Below are 20,056 nucleotides of genomic sequence, written 5' to 3'. Positions count from 1 at the left end.
ACTCCAATCCAACTGTGGCATGGTGGGACTAGAAGGGAAGTCTATACGATTTTGACCTGCCGGCTCCTGAACTGCCATTGTCATCAAGGAATGTTTTGGGAGGGAAGAGGTCTGTTTTCTCTTCAGTATGAACTAATGCCTCTTTTTGACTTGAGTCTGAGATTGGGCCTGGGAGGTGATAAAAGCAGTGCTTCAGCTCACAGCAGAAGAGTTTGGCTTATCAGTGGAAAGGTATGCTAGGCAATATCACCACACCCTAACAAGTGATTAAATTTGCTTTCCTGAAACAACAGCAGTTCATTTAGTTTCAAATAACACCATGTAACATGATTTTTGTTTCTGAGTTATAAGTGTCATTTCCTAATTGGTTCTATCGCAAAAACATGAAAACAGTTTATTAAACTGAAAACCTTTTTCTTTGGGACATCCCGCAGCCTATTCTTTTATAGTTTTTCAATAAATATCTCACAGAGTCTCAACCAATTAAACATAGTTTGTGGCAGCCACAAAATTGGATTGTACCTTCCAGAATGTCCAGACAGCATGGCCTTCTATTCTGCTTTTTCCTGCAACACTGGGACTCAAGGCAAATTGCAAAAATTGGAACATATACAGCTGAAACACCTGCAAAGTTATTATCTTGTTGGGGTCTTAGGTCTTTATAAGGCAATTTATGTCTGTATCGATTTGACCTGGGCAGTTCTGTAATGTCTCTGTGCAGTAAAGAGTGTCTGTTGCATTATTACCTAGGTAAGCCTGTGAAATAAATGACCAAAATGTATTGGGACTGATATACATGGTATGTGGAGTGCCAATGCACATTGGTATAGAGCAGTGTTTATCAAGATATGCTTCCTGGTATTCCATTACTATCTTTACAATTCCTAACAGTGTTTCTTAGTGCCTCTGGTACATAGAGAAGTATAAGGAAAGCTATGTAAAATACACCATTGTAGAGGATCCTATCTTGATGATTATTGTTGCATCATTGTAGATGGTACTACACCGATAGTAAAATGCAGTTAAATTACCCAATTTAAAGGAGCCCCTGGTGGCGGAATGGGTTAAACCCTTGTGCTGACCGACAGGTTGGCGGTTCAAATCCAGTAAGAGCAAGTGAGCTCCCTCTGTCAGCTCCAGCTTCCCATGTGGGGACATGAGAGAAGCCTCCCACAGGATGGTAAAATATCAAACATCCAGGTGTCCCCTGGGCAATGTCCTTGCAGACAGCCAATTCTCTCACACCAGAAGCGACTTGCAGTTTCTCAAGTCGCTCCTGACACAAAAAAAATCCAATTTGAAAACAAATTCATTGCATTTGGATCATTAGAATAAACAAACAAAGAAAAAACAACAGAACAACACGGTTTCAAAAGCCTTAGCAATCAAATCCTGAAATCATAAAATTATTCTTGTTGAAAAAGACCACAAGGACTATCCAGTCAAGTCCAATTCTGTCATGCAGAGATACACAATCATGATTTTTCCCTTGCAGATTGAACAACAATAAAGAGGGCAATTGCTGGGTTCTCCAATGGTCAAGTTACGATCAAAACAATCCCTTTCCAAGCTCTGGAACAGACATTTACTGCAAGGATATATTTTCTGTCTCTGGTTCAGATTTCCTGCATGATTCACACTCTTCCTGGCAAGATGCATTTATAGTAACAAAAGATTTATTTCAAGTGTATAAAAATTATTACGAGTACATGAACAAAAGAGGACCTGTAGAATTCAGATGGCTCAACTCTACCTCTCTGGTTTTAAAACAGACTCTCTTAAAGGGATGTTAAGAGATTTAATTCAGTGTCTATAACAGAGGGATTTGAATCCCGATCTCACTGGGTTCATGCTGGGTTGAAGGATGCTATGTTACAAGATCTCAAGGTGTCTTCATGGTTGTGTTTCTCTCATTTGAGGAAGGAGCTAGAACTCATGTGGAGGGCAAACAGATCTTTAAAAGTGTGTCTTGTGTTTCCTTTTTTAGCTTTTGAAATTTGTTCCTGAAAAAGCGGACATTGACCTCCTGGAGGAGCACAAGCATGAACTGGACCGGATGGCTAAGGCTGACAGGTTCCTCTTCGAAATGAGCAGGTGATTGGAGCAGCACTTTATCCAGCATAGTGGTCTTGTTTGCTGTGTACTAATCTTGTTGTGTATCTAATAATACAATGTGGAAAGGTGCAACCTTGTTGAAATAGGCAAATCAGCCATTATTAGTTCTAGGAATTATAGTCCAACATAGAATCATAGAATCATAGAATAGTAGAGTTGGAAGAGACCACATGGGCCATCTAGTCCAACCCCCTGCTATTTGGAAGGAATGAGAGAGCCATTGGCCGGCCTGCCAAGACTGAAATGTTTTACGAGCTGTCCCTCCTAATGTACCTCTTTCTCTGCTCTACTGCAGGATAAACCATTACCAGCAGAGACTGCAGTCTTTGTATTTCAAGAAGAAGTTTGCTGAGAGAGTTGCTGAAGTTAAACCTAAAGTGGAAGGTAAGTTCTTCATGTGGGTCTCTGTGACTTACAAGCAAGAGTTTGGTCTGTACGTCTGGAGAAACTATGTTCTAGAACTGACTGGTGCCTCCCCCATAAGTTCGCTTTTGTCTGTCACTGCTGCAGCTTCATTTTGGAAACTGCTAATGCAGGTTGAGTGTTTTCTATTTGAAAGTCCAAAATTGTCCACATGAGTGACTGAGACTCTGGTAATTTTACTTTCTGATTGCTCAGTGTATACATCAACTTTGTTTTAGGCACAAAATTATTAAAAATACTGTGTATAACATTTCCTTTGTGCTATGTGAATGTGGTATATATGGAACATGAATGAATGTTATGTTCAGACTTGTATCCCATATCAAATTATTCCAATGTCTGAAAAACATCTTTCTTCTTGCCCTCCATAGCAATCCGCACCGCTTCCACAGAAGTGTTCCAGAGCAAGAGCCTGAAGCAACTGCTGGAAGTGGTTTTGGCCTTTGGCAACTACATGAACAAGGGCCAGCGGGGCAACGCCTACGGGTTCAAAATCTCTAGTCTGAACAAGATCGCAGACACCAAATCCAGCATCGACAAGTGAGTGCCTTCCACCTGAAGATAGGAGTTTGGGTTGGGTCCCTTTTCCACTTTGAGAAAAATCTGGGGTTTTTCAAGATATGATTACAGGCTGTCCACGGGTTACAAGCATCTGACTTACAAACGACTCATAGTTGAGACAACAGAAAGTGAGAGAAATCTACCCCTCAGAAGGGAAGTCCAAGCCTTAAGGAGTTCTCAAGGGGAAAAGGTGTCTTTAACTGAAGCTTTATCATTTCTTGCACCATTGTGGTCCCCCTAGCAGAAAAAGCTAATGTGGTCTTTGTTCCCACTCTCACTCTTCTGTGTACTTTAATCCTTCCTCATCTTATGACAACCCTCCAGCATACAGAGGGGTGGGGTTTTAAAGCAAGGTTTCTTCTGGGATGGTTTACTCTTGCCATCCTGTGAGTCTGAGAGAGTGTGACTTGCCCAAAGTCACCCAGTAGGTTTCCATGGCTGAGCAGGGATTCGAACCCTTGCCTCCCACAATCATAGTCCGAGGTTCAAATCACTACACCAGGCTGGCTCTTCTTGCCATAACGCAGGCTGTTTCACAAAAGATGTACTTCTTCTTCTTTCTTTTCTATTTACTACATGTCAGTATTGGCTGGTGGGACAGTGAACCTGCTCTGAGATTTAAAGATTAAAAATGATAATAACAATTTTGTAGTATATGAAAAAAATACAATCTTCAAAATTCAATAATTGAGCTCATCAAGAAGGCATGATCATCAAGTTTGCAGGCGACACCAAATTGGGAGGGATAGCTAATACTCCAGAAGAAAGGAGCAGAATTCAAAACGATCTTAACAGATTAGTGAGATGATTGGCCAAAACTAACAAAATGAGGTTCAACAGGGACAAATGCATGATACAGTAGAGTCTCGCTTATCCAACTTAAACGGGCCGGCAGAAAGTTGAATAATCGAAAATGTTGGATAATGAGGGATGAAGGAAAAGCCTATTGAACGTTAAATTATGTTATGATTTTACAAATTAAGCACCAAAACATCATGGTTTAGGACAAGTCGACAGAAAAAGCAGTTTAATACATGGTAACGTTATGTAGTAATTACTGTATTTACAAATTTGGCACCAAAACTTCGCAATGTATTGAAAACATTGACTACAAAAACATTGGCCACTAACAAATTGACTACAAATAAAGCTAGAATTGCATAAAATGAACTTACAGCAACAACATTGTCAGAAGTTAAATCCGTAAAAAGTTCGGTCCTTGCTGCCTAGAGAAACAGCTGTGGATCCGGGTGGGAGGCAGACTGCATTGGATAATCCAGAATGTTGGATAAGCGAAGGTTGGATAATCAAGACTCTACTGTACTCCACTCAGGCAGAAAAAATGAAATGCAAAGATACACAATAGGGAGGACACCTGGCTCGACAGCAGTACGTGTGAAAAAGATCTTGGAGTCCTCATGGACAACAAGTTAAACATGAGCTAACAATGTCATGCGGCAGCTAAAAATGCCAATGGGATTTTAGCCTGCATCAATAGGAGTCTAGTGTCTAGATCCAGGGAAGTCGTGCTACCTCTCTGTTCTGCCTTGGTCAGACCACACCAGGAATCACACTGTGTCCAATTCTGGGCACCACAATTGAAGGGAGATGTTGACAAGCTAGAATGTGTCCAGAGGAGAGCAACTAAAATGATCAAGGGTCTGGAGAACAAGCCCTATGAGGAGTGGCTTAAAGAGCTGGGCATGTTTAGCCTGCAGAAGAGAAGGCTGAGAGGAGACATGATGAGGGCCATGTATAAATATTTGAGGGGAAGTCATAGGGAGGAGAGAGCAAGCTTGTTTTCTGCTTCCCTGGAGACTAGGACACGGAACAATGGCTTCAAACTAAAGGAAAGGAGATTCCACCTGAACATCAGGAAGAACTTCCTAACTATGAGAGTTGTTCAGCAGTGGAACTCTCTGCCGCTGAGTGTGGTGGAGGCTCCTTCTTTGGAGGCTTTTAAACAGAGGTTGGATGGCCATCTGCTTTGAATGTGATTTTCCTGCTTCTTGTCGGGGGGTTGAATTGAATGGGCCACAAGGTCTCTTCCAACTCTATAATTCTATTATTCTGTGGGCTGTGAAACAGACATAACTAATTTAAAGGACATAATATTTCCCCAGTCCCACCACCTCCCCATTCTCACCCGTGAACCACCACCCATGACTAGTATCTAACAAAACTCTCTTCCAACTCTGGTTCTATGATTCTCAGTTGATTCAGGATAGCTTTTCAGAAGCCTGTTGCTTTATTCAGGATCCTGTGCTTTTGCTTCTGAATTAGGAAAATCATCCAAAGGTTTATGACAACCATACTTAACTTGCTTTTCCCTGATGTTCATTTTTCCCAAAGGAACATCACCTTGTTGCACTATCTCATCACCATTGTGGAAAAGAAATACCCCAACGTGCTCAACCTGCATGAAGAGCTGAAGGATATCCCTGGGGCTGCCAAAGTAAAGTAAGTGCCGGACTCACATCCATTCGTTCGCTTGCTCGTTTAGTTATGTTTGTGAACTGCTATATAACAGGAAGTTTTTTCAGAGCAAAGAATAGAGTGACATAGCCTAGAGAGGTCTTTGGTTTCTCCTTCTCTAGATGTTTTGAAAAAGAGGCTTGGCAGCTCTTTGTAGCAAATGCTTTAACTGGACATCCTGTATTGAGCAGAATGGGGAGGGATTAATAGGCCATGAGACCCCTTCCAACTCTAATACAGGCAGTCCCTAAGTTACCATCATCCAACTTACAAATGACTCCTAGTTAAGGATGGGGCTGAGATCACAAGAAGTGAGAGAAATCTACCACACAAAAGGGAAATCCACTCCTGGAAGAGTTATTATCATGGGGAAAAGGGGTCTCCGCCCAAGCTTTATATCAATCCTTATTTCCATAAAAAGACAATTTTTTTTCAAAATCCAATTATCACAGGGACAGAAAGTGGAGTGAAATCTTCCAAACGGGTACAGACAGCAAAACAAACACCACAAGGGTATTAATATATACATACATACATACATACACACACACACACACACACACACAGTAGAGTCTCACTTATCCAACATAAACGGGCCAGTAGAATGTTGGATAAGCAAATATGTTGGATAATAAGGAGGGATTAAGGAAAAGCCTATTAAACATCAAATTAGGTTATGATTTTATAAATTAAGCACCAAAACATCATGTTTTACAACAAATTTGACAGAAAAAAGTAGTTCAATACATAGCAATGTTATGTAGTAATTACTGTATTTACGAATTTAGCACCAAAATATCATGATATATTGAAAACATTGAAAATATTGACTACAAAAATGCATTGGATAATCCAGAACGTTGGATAAGTGAGACTCTACTGTATGTGTGTGTGTGTGTGTATACATACACACATACATACATACATACATACACACACACATACACACACGCGGAGGACCCGGTGGTGCAGCGGGTTAAACCACGGAGCTGCTGAACAGAAACGTTGGTGGTTCGAATCCAGGGAGCAGGGGGAGCTCCCGCTGTAAGCCCCAGCTTTTGCCAACCTAGCAGTTCGAAAACATGCAAATGTGAGTGTATCAATAGGTACCATTCCGGCGGGAGGGTAATGACGCTCCATGCCGACCACATGACCTTGGAGGTGTCTACGAACAATGTTGGCTCTTCAACCCCCAGAGTTGGACATGACTAGACTGAATGTCAGAGGAAAACCATTACTGTTTATATATACACATACACATTCATACATACATACATACAGGGCCATAGCCAGAGGGGCTAAGGATTCAAACTCCCACCCAGTATGTGTCAGGTTTAAAAAAAAACAGGTTTACTCATGAATTTTAACTGGTTAGCCAATTTATGAGTAAACCAGGGTTTTTTTTAGCCTAACACATTTTTTAGGGGGGGGTGTGAACCTTTAATCCTCCCTCCCCTCTGGCTACGGCTCTAACTATCTATCTCCAGAGCTACCCTTAAAAAAAGTTCCTGTTCCGACTTACATATTCTATAATTCAGTGACTTCCTGCACTATTTTTAGTAAAAAATCAATTGGATTACAAACACTAATCCAATCAACTGTTTAAAATTGTTAGGAATTTAGACTTAACATCCATAAGCCAAGACTCAATCCAGGCAAGGAGGTTGTGGGTGGGATGGTAGGGAGGATAATTTTAATTATATTTTAACTTTATATCCATGCACTAATATTTAGTTGTGATTCATTTTAAAAATTATATGGATTTCATTTTACATTTTTGTTGGATTGTGTGGTTGCTAGCCGCATTGAATCCCTATGGGGCAAAAGGCGGGATATAAATGATGATGATGAAGATGATGATTGAAAACATACTGCCTGTGCTCCCTGGGGGATTCTCGGAGTTGTTTTTTGTTTTTTTAAAGTAACTTTCCCTATCTCTGAATAGTGCAATTGCCTCTTTAGAGCGATGTGCACCTATTGTCATGGGCTTCATAGCCGTACTCAGCATTAGTCTGAAAGCGTTTGGCAGTAAGAGGAGCCCAAGAGGGCTTTAGAGCCTTGGCAAATTAACATGCTTCCCTTTCCCCTTTCCCCCTGGCAGCATGACGGAGCTGGAAAAAGAAATTGGCACTTTGAGGAGCGGCCTGAGGGCTGTGGAGACGGTAAGTAAGCATTGTTTACCCGCTTAATGGTCCCCTGCTGCGACTTCAAGGAGCAGCCCTGTAGCATCCGTCCTCAGAGAGGAAAAGAAGGGAAATGCTGGCGGAAGGCCCTTTTATCTCTCTTCCTAGAGGCCAGTTTCTTTCCTTTTTTGTTTTCCTTCCTGACCTGCATCTCATTATGCCTTACGACAGTTTTAGAGAACTCTTAATGACCCACAGGTCTTTGATCATGTGTACTTAAAATAAGAAAAGGTTTATTTGGAATAGACGGACAGAGTGGATGCAGATGTAATATTTACACTTTTGGAAGTTCAAGGGGCATTGATCCCTGTGAGCAGAGCTTGGCAAAAAATCCTTTAGGCTTGATTTAAAGCATTGAGTTTTTTCTTAAAAGTTTAGAAAGAATTAAGTTTTGGTCTCTTTAAGACTATAGATTGACGTTACATATCTCCAAGATCTTGCTCCAAGAGCCATTGTCAAATAAAACCCAAAGGATATCGATTTCCAGCAGGGTTTTGGCCATAGTTGTTGCCATTTGCCATTAAGTCAACTTTGACATCTAGTGACCCTATAAATGAGAGGCCTCCGAGAAAAACATGTTATTTGCAGCTTTGGTCAGGACTTGCAAACCCAGGGCCATAGGTCTGTTGATTGACTTCTTCCACTAAAGTAAGGTCTTCCTCTTTTCTGATGTTGTTGTTCTTGTTGTTGTTGTGTGCCTTCAAAAGATTTCCAACTTACGGCAATCGTAAAGTGAACCGGTCATTTACTGAATATTACTAGTGTCTTTTCTATTAAGTCACATCATCTCATAATAGGTCCAAAGTAAAGCCCCCCCAGTTTAGTCATTCAGGAAGAAATCTAGACTCAATTTGTTCTCTTATTTATTTTGATGCCCATGGTATCCATCGGACTCGCCTCCACTACCACATTTCAACTGAGTTTGTTTCCTTTTGTCCAGCTTTCGAACCCATAAATAGAAATCAGAAATATTCTGGCTTGGATGATTCCAATTTTACTTTTTAATGATGTATATTTACTGATGTATCCTGTCTTAGTCTTCTGATTTCTTGTCTACTCTCCATTTTTTAATTAATTTATATTATTATTTTAATTTCTTGAATTTGTACCCCACATTCCTCCTGGGATGAGGTAAATGACTGAGTTGAAGTATAGGAAATATGTGACTATATTCTGGTTATGCCAGTTTTAAGTACTTTTCTCTTGTACTCATGTGTTGTCATTTTTTTCAGAAAGTGTTTTGATTATTGTGCGTATTGCTCTTAAGCGAGATTCAATAATTGATTGATTGATAAAAGTTACATACAATTTTTAAGATAAAATGCATTTAATGAGGGGGAAGGATTGGTGTCGAATTGCATAGTCCCTCCCCCATTTCTTTATAAAGAGATCTCCCCATGCTTAACCATGGTTCATCGTGATGCACTAATGTCAAACATGCACAGCTAATGCTAATCAGGATATGCTTAATCAATACTATGTGGGGTGAGTCTTGGACCCTTTCACACTACAGAATTATAGTGCTGCGATTCCACTTTAATTGACATATTTCTATCCTGTGCAATCCTGGGACTTGCAGTATAGAGAACTGTCTGTCAGAGAGCACCTTCTTGAGCCTCACCAAATCACGAATTCCAGTGGAATCAAAGTGTTATATTTATTTATTTACCACATTTGTACCCTGTCATTTTCACCCCGAAGGGGACTCAGGGCGGCCTTACAACAGGCAACAATTTGATGCCAACAACACATAATTCCAAAATAAACAATTACAATTAAAATCCAGACAATTACAACATCAATTATTAAAGCATCAGTTAAAATCACACAGATTCAAATCACTTCGTAGGGTGGACTTGAGCCCTTAGCAGCTTAGTAAACCCTCCTCCATCCTTTGAGTTTATCCCTGCTTTCATTCCCCTCCTTAAACAATGACCGTAATCAAATTCTTTCTTCCAAAGGAACTGGAGTATCAGAAAACCCAGCCTTCCCACCCAGGAGACAAGTTTGTGTCTGTCGTCAGCCAGTTCATCACGGTGGCCAGCTTCAGCTTCTCAGACGTGGAGGATCTTTTGTCTGAAGCCAAAGAACTGGTGAGAAGGAAGACTCATTGGAGCTCTCTGTGGCTCCAGGTCTTTCCACTTTCTTGCTCTACTTGCAAGTTTGGGTAGAACGGGATTTATTGTTACTTTACAGTTTTTTAGCTGAAGCCAAGAGAATGAGTGTTGCTGCTCTGTTAAGTTCTCACTCAGCCTTTTCAGAGTCACTGTGATAATCCCATGGTGGCGATCGCACCTCAACATTTCCACCAATATTGTTTTGGTCACCCTTCTCTAAACACACTCCATCTTGTCAATATCCTTCTTGAATTGTGTTGCCCAAAATTGGCACAGGGTTATTCCAGGTGAGGTCTGATCAGAGCAGAATAGAGTGGGAGTATGACTTCCCTCAATCCTTGCTTGATTCAGTTTCTCTAAAATCTTATTGGTATGAATAGTTGCACTTTAAATTTGCACACTTTAGCTCAGAATACCTTTTTAGTGACCCAAGTGGTAGCTGTGATTATTTCTAGAGCTCCTCAGAGGTATAATAAGAATAAGAATAAGTAGTAGTAGTAATAGTAGTAGTAGTATCATTGTCGAAGGCTTTCATGACCAGAATCACTGGGTTACTATGAGTTTTCTGGGTATGGCCATGTTCCAGAAGCATTCTCTCCTGACATTTCACCCACATCTATGGCAGGCATCCTCACAACCTCTGTGGATCCCTGCCAAAGATGTGGGCGAAACATCAGGAAAGAATGCTTCTGGAACATGGCCATACAGCCCGGAAAACACACAGCATCCCAGTAGTAGTAATATTAGTAGTATTATTTATTACCCTCTTCTGGTTACAGATTGAGGCAGGGCACAACATAGTTAAATACATTACCATCATAAAAGGTTGGCAGTTCGAATCCATGAGATGGGGTGAGCTCCCGTCTGTCAGCCTAGCTTCCCATGCGCGGACATGAGAGAAGCCTCTCAGCAGGATGGTAACACGTCTGGGCATCCCCTGGAAATGTCTCTGTAGATGACTGATTCTCTCATACCAGAAGCAACTTGCCTCAATTTGCTTCTGACACGATATAAAAAGTTAAATAGATTGAAACAGAGTTCGGAGCAAATATGGATGAATCCAGAGGGAGATGAGGATGTATATTCCTGCTGAGCAGGTGGAAATCTACTCCTTTTGTGTGTGACTTAGACGTTAATTTGTCTACTTTGTTTTTCAATAAATGCTATCCAAGCTAGTTGTCATAAAAAGCTACCAAAAGTGAGACAACACACCAAAGTTAGCCTTGATCACATGAGTTGGCTGTCTTTGTTGGTTTGCTTCTCTTGGGCATGACAGGACTATACACATATCATTCACTTGTTTCATCTTTGATTTTTAATTGGGGATGTTGCTTACAAAAAGATCAAACAAACGTTATATGGACATGAGGGTGGTTTTCAGAAACTTCCTGCTTGGACGGATATCATTCCCTTCCAATAGGACAAGGATTCGGGGGACAGAATCCTTTTTTCCTAAAGCTTCACTTGCACATTTGGTTCTAATATGTAAGCATATGGCAACGATAAATAACATACAAGAGCAAACCTTCAAAGAGAAGTTGAAAGTGCAAGTTTCCCCTCTCCCGTGTCATGTATTTGAGTTTTATATCTTCTGCTCAGCAATAGCAAGCTCTGTTTGGCTTTATTGCTCCTAAGTTAATAGGAAAGAAAGAAAGAAAGAAAGAAAGAAAGAAAGAAAGAAAGAAAGAAAGAAAGAAAGAAAGAAAGAAAGAAAGAAAGAAAGAAAGAAAGAAAGACAGACAGACAGAAAGAGCTAGATAATCAAAGGCATAATAAGCAAAAACAGGAGTGTAACTTGGTCCACTGCTTCGAAATGAAAAATGAGGTTCATGAGAAGGAGTCATGACAGTTTGGCAGAAGAAATGGGTTTATGGAGAAAGCAAAGGGTCTCATTGGTGATGTCTCCAAAGTTTGGAACAAAGTAGAAGGAAGGCCAACAACAAGGGTTTCTATATTTTAGCCCCAGACCTGTTATCCACCCACCTTTCTCTTTATGCTCATTTCCTATCTTCATTTTTCTCTAAATCCAAATTATATCTACCATTGTCTCACAGTGCCCTTTTCTCTCTGCAGTTTTTGACCATCTAAAAATGTTCCCATACGACATTGTTTCTGCTCTTAAACACTTACTTAAAATGTCTTTAGTCTGGGGTATTGCAGTGGATCTTTATCTCATACTGTTCTCCCAAATACCCAGCTCCATTATCATAGGCTCGACATAGGACTCATATTGTTTGTGTTGTATGGAGTGTTTGATTTAGTCCTTGTAGGCAGTTTTGCAGTGATTAATGAGTGGAAGAAATTGTTGGGTGAGTGGGCTTATTAACAAAAGGCCCTCCCTATAAATTTATTGTAGAGTAACTTGTTAGCTGCAGCGTAACCCAGCCCAAAGTGATAAAAAGAACAAAAACACACAGACCTTCCTTAGATCTTCCTTAGGAGGCCTTTCTTTGTAGTAAAATAATATGGTTGCACTATTTACAAGGACTAGGTTTCCATAACACAAATAAAGTTCTTTATACTTCCTCCTTTGCTTCCATGTTGGGTTTCTTTCTCATGCAGATAAACAGCTTCACTCTCATTGCATCCACTTAACCCTTTCAATGCTTGACTCACATTTTGTAATTAAAAATACCTTGTTAATTTTTAATATTTCTTTCAGAAATTTCTTTAGATTTATCTTAATAAACCTTGAGGTCCAAAAATGTATTACCCTCCACATCTGAAATCTCCAATGACTTTCTATTTATTTTGCCTGCTGCCTTCTCCTCTTGGCTAAATGGTAGTTTGTTTTCTTTGTACTGGAGTGTTTAATCGGTTCTGTGTTATAGGGTTACGTATATATCATAGGTTGTTGGTTAGTTCATTGTGATCCATTCAATCAGTTTCCAAATGATGGATGGACACATAGGAGAATCCAGCTGATCCAGTGCCTCGACTGTAGTTGGGATTAGCAATGGGATTTAGATCTTGATTTAAGATGCTGTACACTGCCTACTAAAAGCATCAGCACCTTGGATAACACCTGGGATTAAAATGTTAGAATGGTGCATCTGCTCCATATCCAAACATTAATGGAAATGGGAGCCACCAGCTGGCATGGCATGATCTTGGTCACCATAATTGTCTTCTGGTCCTGACCAAGACCTTTCCTTCTTCCTTCAGTTTTTTGGTTTATTATAACAGGTAATCACAACTTGAGAACTTTCTCACTCAGGACTGCTCAAATGACAAATATCACAGGCTTGGACCACTGAAGCTCAGCCTTCGGTTTGCCAGATATTTAGGACTTCAACTTCCATAATCACTGGTAACCATTTTGGGAGCTGGGTTCCAAGATATCTGTAGGATAAAAGGCCTTCAAGCATAAAAATCTCAATGATATAATCAATTGGATGAGGGATTTTGGATTGACCATTATCTAGGATAATAGGGTGAGATAGACACTTTCAGTGTTTTAAACCAACACCTATTCTCCTTGCCTATAATGAGATTAAATATTAAGAAAGTTACTTTTGGGAATCATAGCTCTTTACCTCATCCTCCTCCAGCTTGATCAATAGCTATTTTGGGTGAGATTCTTTGTAGCCCCAAATGTGTTTCCAGCATCTAAAAGAGGGCTATCTCCTTAAAATGGATGTTTGATTGAGAAAGGTGCATTTGTGAATGTTGCATTTGACTGGTAGGTTTTTGCAGTCACCCTGACAATTTCTTTCATCTAGTTAACCAAGTCCGTGAAGCATTTTGGAGAAGAGCCGAGCAAGATGCAGCCGGATGAGTTCTTTGGGATCTTTGACCAGTTTCTCCAAGCTGTGAATGAAGCCAAACAAGAGAACGAAAACATGAGGAAGAGGAAGGAGGAAGAGGAAAGGCGGGCACGAATGGAAGCACAGGTGAGAACCAAAAACTTGGGAACCAGGGAGCAGCCAAAGCAAGGAAAGTGTGTATGTTAGAGGTTATTAGTAGAGGTGGAAGAGACCCAAAGGCCATCCAGTCTAACTCCGCACCATGAGGAAATAGACCATAGAAATCGACACATTTGTTTTTGAGCATAATGGTTCAGAACATGAACTATAAGCAAGAGGACCCTAGTTGAAGGTGCAACTGAGTTGTGAACATGCTGGTTGGCCTCCAATGAGCTATGTCTCTTGACTTTAGGAGCCTTCCTCTTTTTTTTCTTTTTTTCTTCTTTTTTTGATATGGGGATAACAATGCTAACTTACTTTACATCATTGCTATAATGATGATTGACATAATATACAGGGTGTTTCAAAATGATGCACCCAATTTGAAATTTTGAAAGTTTGCCCTTGCCTGGTCTAGATCCAGCCCAGAAGTGTTTTTGGATTTTTCAATTGTTTGGACTTTGGAATACTCATATTTGCAGGTATGCCAGAGATGTAACCCAACTCTAAACGTGAAATTCATTTGTTTCATACACATCTTATACATGTACTTTCGTACAATATTTTTGATTTTGGAGGCCGGAGGTTTGCCCATGCCTACACTAACGTGGAAAGCTCTGTGGTATAGTTTGTACTGATATCAGCATAAGGGAATGCCAGACCTTGGGAAAGTTCCTTTTTGGGACTCTAGAACCCAGCACTCATACACCCAATAGTTGCTTCCCTGCCCATCCTTGTTGTAACTGGTGAAGTTCAGAAGGCCTCCCTGGTGTTAAAAATCTCCTTGTTGACCCTCCATTGTCTCTTCTTCCCCAATCCCAACCCCAAAATCCAGCTCAAGGAGCAGCGAGAGAGGGAGCGCAAAGCCAGGAAGGCGAAAGAAAACAGCGAAGAAGGCGGGGAGTTTGACGACCTCGTCTCAGCCCTGCGATCTGGCGAAGTCTTCGATAAAGACCTTTCCAAACTGAAACGCAACCGCAAACGCATCACCAACCCGCTGGCAGACGGCAGCCGCGAGCGGCCCGTCACAAAACTCAACTTCTGAGCTACCTTGTTTTTCCCAAGTGTGTTTTTAAAAAAAGAAAACTGACTATTATCCTGCTGGAGAAAGCCCAGGGTTTTTGGCCTTCTGCCTTGTCAAACAGTGGCACTCTCCCTCTCCCGTTGTGTCTTAAGGCGAGTGTGAGTGTGCCGACAGGCTGTATTATAACAAATTTAGTCGAATGGGTGCGGAGACGGTGGGAAGTGTGCAGTCTGCCTGCATGCCTGCTCCCTTTTCTATCCCTTTTAGTGACTTTCCAAAAGAAAAGAAAACAATAAGAACCTTCTTGGTTGTCAAAGCACAAAAGTTGGCAAGCGAGACAGGTGGCAAAAGAGAGAGGAGAGCGCTAGGACCCTGTCCAGCAGAATTCAGATGCTGAACACAACTACTTACCTGTGCTTGTTGTGAGGCTCTTTTATATAAATATAAATATATATATATTAAAAAAAACTGTTGGAAAAGCGAAATCGAGAGGGGGCTGGTGGGAAACACAAGGTGTGTCCATTGTGCTACATTACAGAAGGGCATCTTGAGGTGGATGATGGTTGAGATACCAGCTCTGTTGGAGACGGTGGTGTCAGAAAAGTCCATTCAAATGGCTCTTGAATTATGTTGCTGGGGAAATACTTTTTTTGGGGGTTTTTTTCTATTACTTTTCAAAACTTGAACATCCCTTGTGATTGGTGCGTGGTGGTCTCCCTTTGTATCTCTGTTTTTAAACAAATCCTCCCAGTTTGGCGGTCACGTCTCCATTTGTCCCAGCACCTTCAAACGCCTGGGGGAATTTTGTAATTGACGCCAGAAGGCATACATAGAGTATGTACATTTTCTTAGCCGAAGGCCAAGGGGGCATTGGGGTTGGGGTGGGTGCCTTTGTGTGTACCTCCCTCTCTTTTAATGGAACAGAAAGGTTTTGTGTTCGTCCTGTTTTTATTTCCCATTCCTTGTCCAATGGGACGCAACTGTATTCTCTGTAAATATAAGTCAGAATTGGATCGGGCCAGTTCTGCATTGCAAAGTTGTCGGATGTGGGAGTTGGGGGAAAGGGATATGCTGGCAACCGATGGGCAAAAATCAGAGGCCTTCAGAAGCAAAATTTGGAAGATCTTCAGAGGCAAAATCCCATGGCCTTCAGGATGTCCATATCCCAAAAGTTGGGTTTTCAATTTGTCTCTCCATCACACTATATGTGTCTCAGGCCTCCATCCGTTTACACACTGACAGGATTGCTTCTGCTCTCCAAATGGTAAATCTGGATATTAAGGTGGCAGATTTTGTCCATATCCATGAACCTCAGCAATCCAGAAATTGCAGTTGATGAACCATGGGGTTATTTGGTTGAGTGGTTTCACTTATTCCGTCTTAAATCTGTGCAAAACCCATCCCCAAAATTAGAGCCCCGTTATCTCAAAATGACATTGTTGGAGATGGGCTTCTATACAGTGTTTCACAAGGGACCTGGAGTCCAAGAGGAAGGATTTTGAGACCTAATTTATAGTGCAAAGTAGCAAAGCCAAGGAGGGAGAATCTATTCTTGAAAAAATTGTGTTGCTGTTCTCATTTGTCTTGCGGATTTGTAAGCAGATCTACCTGTCAAGATGTTGATCCAAAACCTACTAAGCCCAGATTTGCTCAGGGAGTCATTAATAATTTAAAGAAGAAAAAATAGTAATGCAGAAAAAAATTGGAAAAAAAAGTTTTAAAAAATGCCAATTTTATAGCCTGGCTTAATATTCTTAAATTATAGAGAATATAGATGACTGTTACTTTTGTTTTGCTTTGCTTTGCTTTTATTTATTTGTGGTTTTACTCTTTTAAGTGACTTTTATCCCATCATCGTTCTGTTGTAATCTGGAAAAAAAAAGAATGAGGTTTATTATTTTTTTCTCCCTTTTCTTGTGGAGATTTTGAGTTCTGTCCCTCTTGCACTAGATAGTTGATGTTGTTTGCAAAAATGTGGGTTTTTTTATTTTTGTGGGAGGAGAAGGGGTTTGGGAGGGTCTTGTAAAGGATATGAACGGGTGGGGAATTGGAATGGAACGGCATTTCTTTTTTCCTCTGTGTGTACTGTACAGCAAATGTGTGGTTTATATAAAATACAAGTTTGTACAAAAGGCAGGGATTTCCCCTCATCCCAACGCAATGTAAAAGCTGTGAAAAATCACACTACCGAGAGCGATGCGAGTGTGTGTATGTGTGTGCATAGTTGTGTGTGTGCGCTTTATTCTCTTATCGTGGTTTTGTTTGTCTTGAGTACAGTTTCTCCATTGCACCGCTTAGGCAGGTGGCTCTTCAAGTAGCTGGTAAGTGCAAATACTCAGTTACAACACTTTGCCTCAACACAAAATAAATGAGTTGATCGTAACTGTTACTTACTTAAACTAAAGTGCCTCTCGTATATATATGATAGCTGGAGGAAATTGGGTCGGGTACAATTTTAGGGTATAAATAAAAGTCCAGGCTGTTCAGTTTGAGCTGAGATCAGAACACAACAAGCTGCAAACGCAGCAATATTTTGGATTTGAAAAGAGCAGGAACAATATTCAGTCCAGAGGTTGGAAAAGCAAAGTTTTCCTCATTCCTATAATCCCACAGACAGATTCCACCTAAACATTTTAAAAAACCTCCTCTAATAAGAGTTTTGAGGAGGTAAAATAAAAAAAAATGCTTTTCCATATTTTGTTTCAATCTGGCTAAGGAATCTAACAGATCTAGAGATTCAAAAATTCCACAGCTTTCTGTGCCCATTCATGATCTGCTGGAGATGCCTTGTATTTGAGGAGATTAAGGCTATTGATCAATTGTTTGAGCTATCCAAATATTGCTCCTAGAAGTACACTAAATACAGGGGGTCTGTTTCCCACAATTTTTAATAAAATGTTGGCCATAGAGAGAAAGCAAGAGGACTGCCATCTGATAGAAAGCAGCACTAATCCCTATTGGGAGTGTTGTTCATTTTGGATTGACTGAGCCAAGGTTGATGAGATAGGGTTGTAATTCTCCACATTTCTCTGTCTGGTGGGTGGGAATCATAGGAGTCCCACAACATCTGGGAATAAGATTTCCAGTCCCTACCTTGGCCCTATCAATATCAATAAAAAGTTGCAAAGCAAGCAGTTTTAACCACCCCATTGGAAACAAGGCTGGAACATTTAGGGATGCAACCATATGAAGGACCATCCAAGGGTCCTCATGAACCTCTCCAAAATAAATAACACTGATTGAACCATGAGGTTGTATGGATTAGATTTTGAAGGTCCTCTTGCACTGCTCATGGTTGACCTGCTTAAAACCATCCATAAGTTAACACAGAGATTCCTCTAGACTCAGGGGATGCAGGTACATCCAAGTATATATCACAGTAATCCATTCAAGGATCTCAACTCAAAACTCCAATGTTCGGTGCGTTTGGTGTCAACTTGGGTCTTAGCCGAATACTATTTCTGCTCTACAAAACCTGAAGAAATGTTGAAAGGTGAGTTTGGGTTTGCTCTGCAAAATGGATCACCGACTCTCGCTGGAATCCGATGCTGTAACAGATTGCAAATTGGTGGAAGCAGGGCATTGGTGAAAACCGTTCCTTGTGCTTCTGGACCATGCAGATGTCACAACAAGCCTTGCCATTTCTTTTGAGTTCTGTCTTTTCTGAAACGAGACGTCTATGTGCAAATACATTTTATTCCATGTGCCATTTGTTGCAAATTACATTACGACCGGTGCTGGTGGAAGTAGCCACTCTTCTTTGTTTGTTTGTTTCCTCTCTGTGTCTCTCCTGGATGTGTAATTTTTACAAAAAAAAAGTTTTTGTTTTTTAAAATTCATGCCAAAAAAGAAAAAGGAAAAAAAGACAAAAAAAGGTGATAGTTTGTTAACTGAAGTATACTAATGTAGCGTAGTGGTAGCAAACTGTGTAGTGGTGCCCAGGTGCAAGGAATGTTTTTCTAGGTAGCAGGAAATGCTCTGTATGTTATGAGACTGTACATTTTTTTAAAAAAAGACAGTAATATGCAATAAAGAGTGTACATAACAACATTCAGATTAACGTCTGTGGGATCAAATTTCATTTTGAAGAAATTGTTTGGTGTGGTATGCAACATTACATGCAGTAAGAGACAGGTGTGGAGTTTGTGTCCAAATGTACCACAATATAGGTGGAAGCATACTGTTGTATGTGAGTAAAATCTTATGTACTGACCAAGGCTTTCAAAATGTACCAAACCATATGGCACACAGTTTGAAAAATTGCATTGAATAGCGAAGAATGCATATCCTCAGCACATTTTTCTGATTCCAGTAAAATTTGTTCAGATGGATTTGGTACCTTTTAAAAACAAATTCCACAAAGGGATGGGTCAATGAGCAAATCAAGGTGAAACTCGGGCAGTCATAATATGATGTCGATGGCTTTCATAGCCGGAATCACTGGGTTGCTGTGAGTTTTCTGGTCTGTATGACCATACAGGCTGGAAAACAGCAATGAGTTTTCTGGAACATAACCATACAGCCCAGAAAAGTCACAGCAACCTGAGGCTGTCATACTTTGGACACATAGTCATCCATCCACATGTATGATTCCAACTTTTGATTAATTCATCTAATTCAATGGTTCTCAACCTGTGGGTCCCCAGGTATTTTGGCCTACAACTCCCAGAAATCCCAGTTTACCAGCTGTTATGATTTCTGGGAGTTGAAGGCCAAAACATCTGGGGACCCAGAGGTTGAGAACCACTGATCTATTTGATAAAAAAATAGTATTTCTAGACATCTCTAAGGCCTCCAGAGTGATTTTATGGTCAGCTTCTTCTAGTCATGTTGGAGGACCTAGAGATTTTCAGAAGGGAACCACTGTCTAGGTATTTCAGTGTGATTCTGTGGCCAGCTTCCAGTAGAAGTTGCCCATAGAGCCATTCTGGAAGAACTAGAAATTCTGAGAGTGTTCTCTCTCAAGTAGAAAGTAATTTCTTCATTTTCTAGTTCAATGAGGTTCTCCATGCCCCTAATCCCAGAAAATGCAGAAGGCTGACTAAGAAAATTTAAATTATGATGGTGCTTGGTAAAGTGAGTCGGAAAAGATGTCTTACAGATTTTAATCAAATCAAGCAGCCATGGCCTGAGTTTGCAAGACTTGAGTAGAGCTGCTGGTTAATGGGGGGCTCTTGGAGGTCTGCCATAAGTTGAAGTTAAGTAAAGGTAAAGGTTTCCCCTGACGTTAAGTCCAGTCATGTCTGACTCTGG

The 20,056-nt window shown here is 40.6% G+C and overlaps 1 protein-coding gene across 3 annotated transcripts in view; it reads left to right on the top strand.

Moving 5' to 3' along the window:
* daam1 (dishevelled associated activator of morphogenesis 1) overlaps positions 1–18,857 on the top strand; it is a 188,273-nt gene extending 169,416 nt beyond the window's left edge. For all 3 annotated transcript variants that reach the window (XM_062968613.1, XM_062968612.1, XM_062968611.1), the window contains 8 exons: positions 1,988–2,094; positions 2,411–2,499; positions 2,910–3,078; positions 5,452–5,559; positions 7,676–7,736; positions 9,719–9,850; positions 13,597–13,767; positions 14,615–18,857. In XM_062968613.1, the coding sequence (XP_062824683.1) occupies positions 1,988–2,094; positions 2,411–2,499; positions 2,910–3,078; positions 5,452–5,559; positions 7,676–7,736; positions 9,719–9,850; positions 13,597–13,767; positions 14,615–14,824 (1,047 nt within the window). In that variant the 3' untranslated portion in view covers positions 14,825–18,857. The remainder of the gene's footprint in view (positions 1–1,987; positions 2,095–2,410; positions 2,500–2,909; positions 3,079–5,451; positions 5,560–7,675; positions 7,737–9,718; positions 9,851–13,596; positions 13,768–14,614) is intronic.
* The last annotated feature ends 1,199 nt before the right edge of the window (positions 18,858–20,056 follow it).

The sequence above is a fragment of the Anolis carolinensis genome, chromosome 1 (assembly GCF_035594765.1).
Source record: "Anolis carolinensis isolate JA03-04 chromosome 1, rAnoCar3.1.pri, whole genome shotgun sequence".
NCBI classification, from domain to species: Eukaryota; Metazoa; Chordata; class Lepidosauria; order Squamata; family Dactyloidae; genus Anolis; species Anolis carolinensis.
This window is presented reverse-complemented; position numbering and strand designations above follow the sequence as displayed.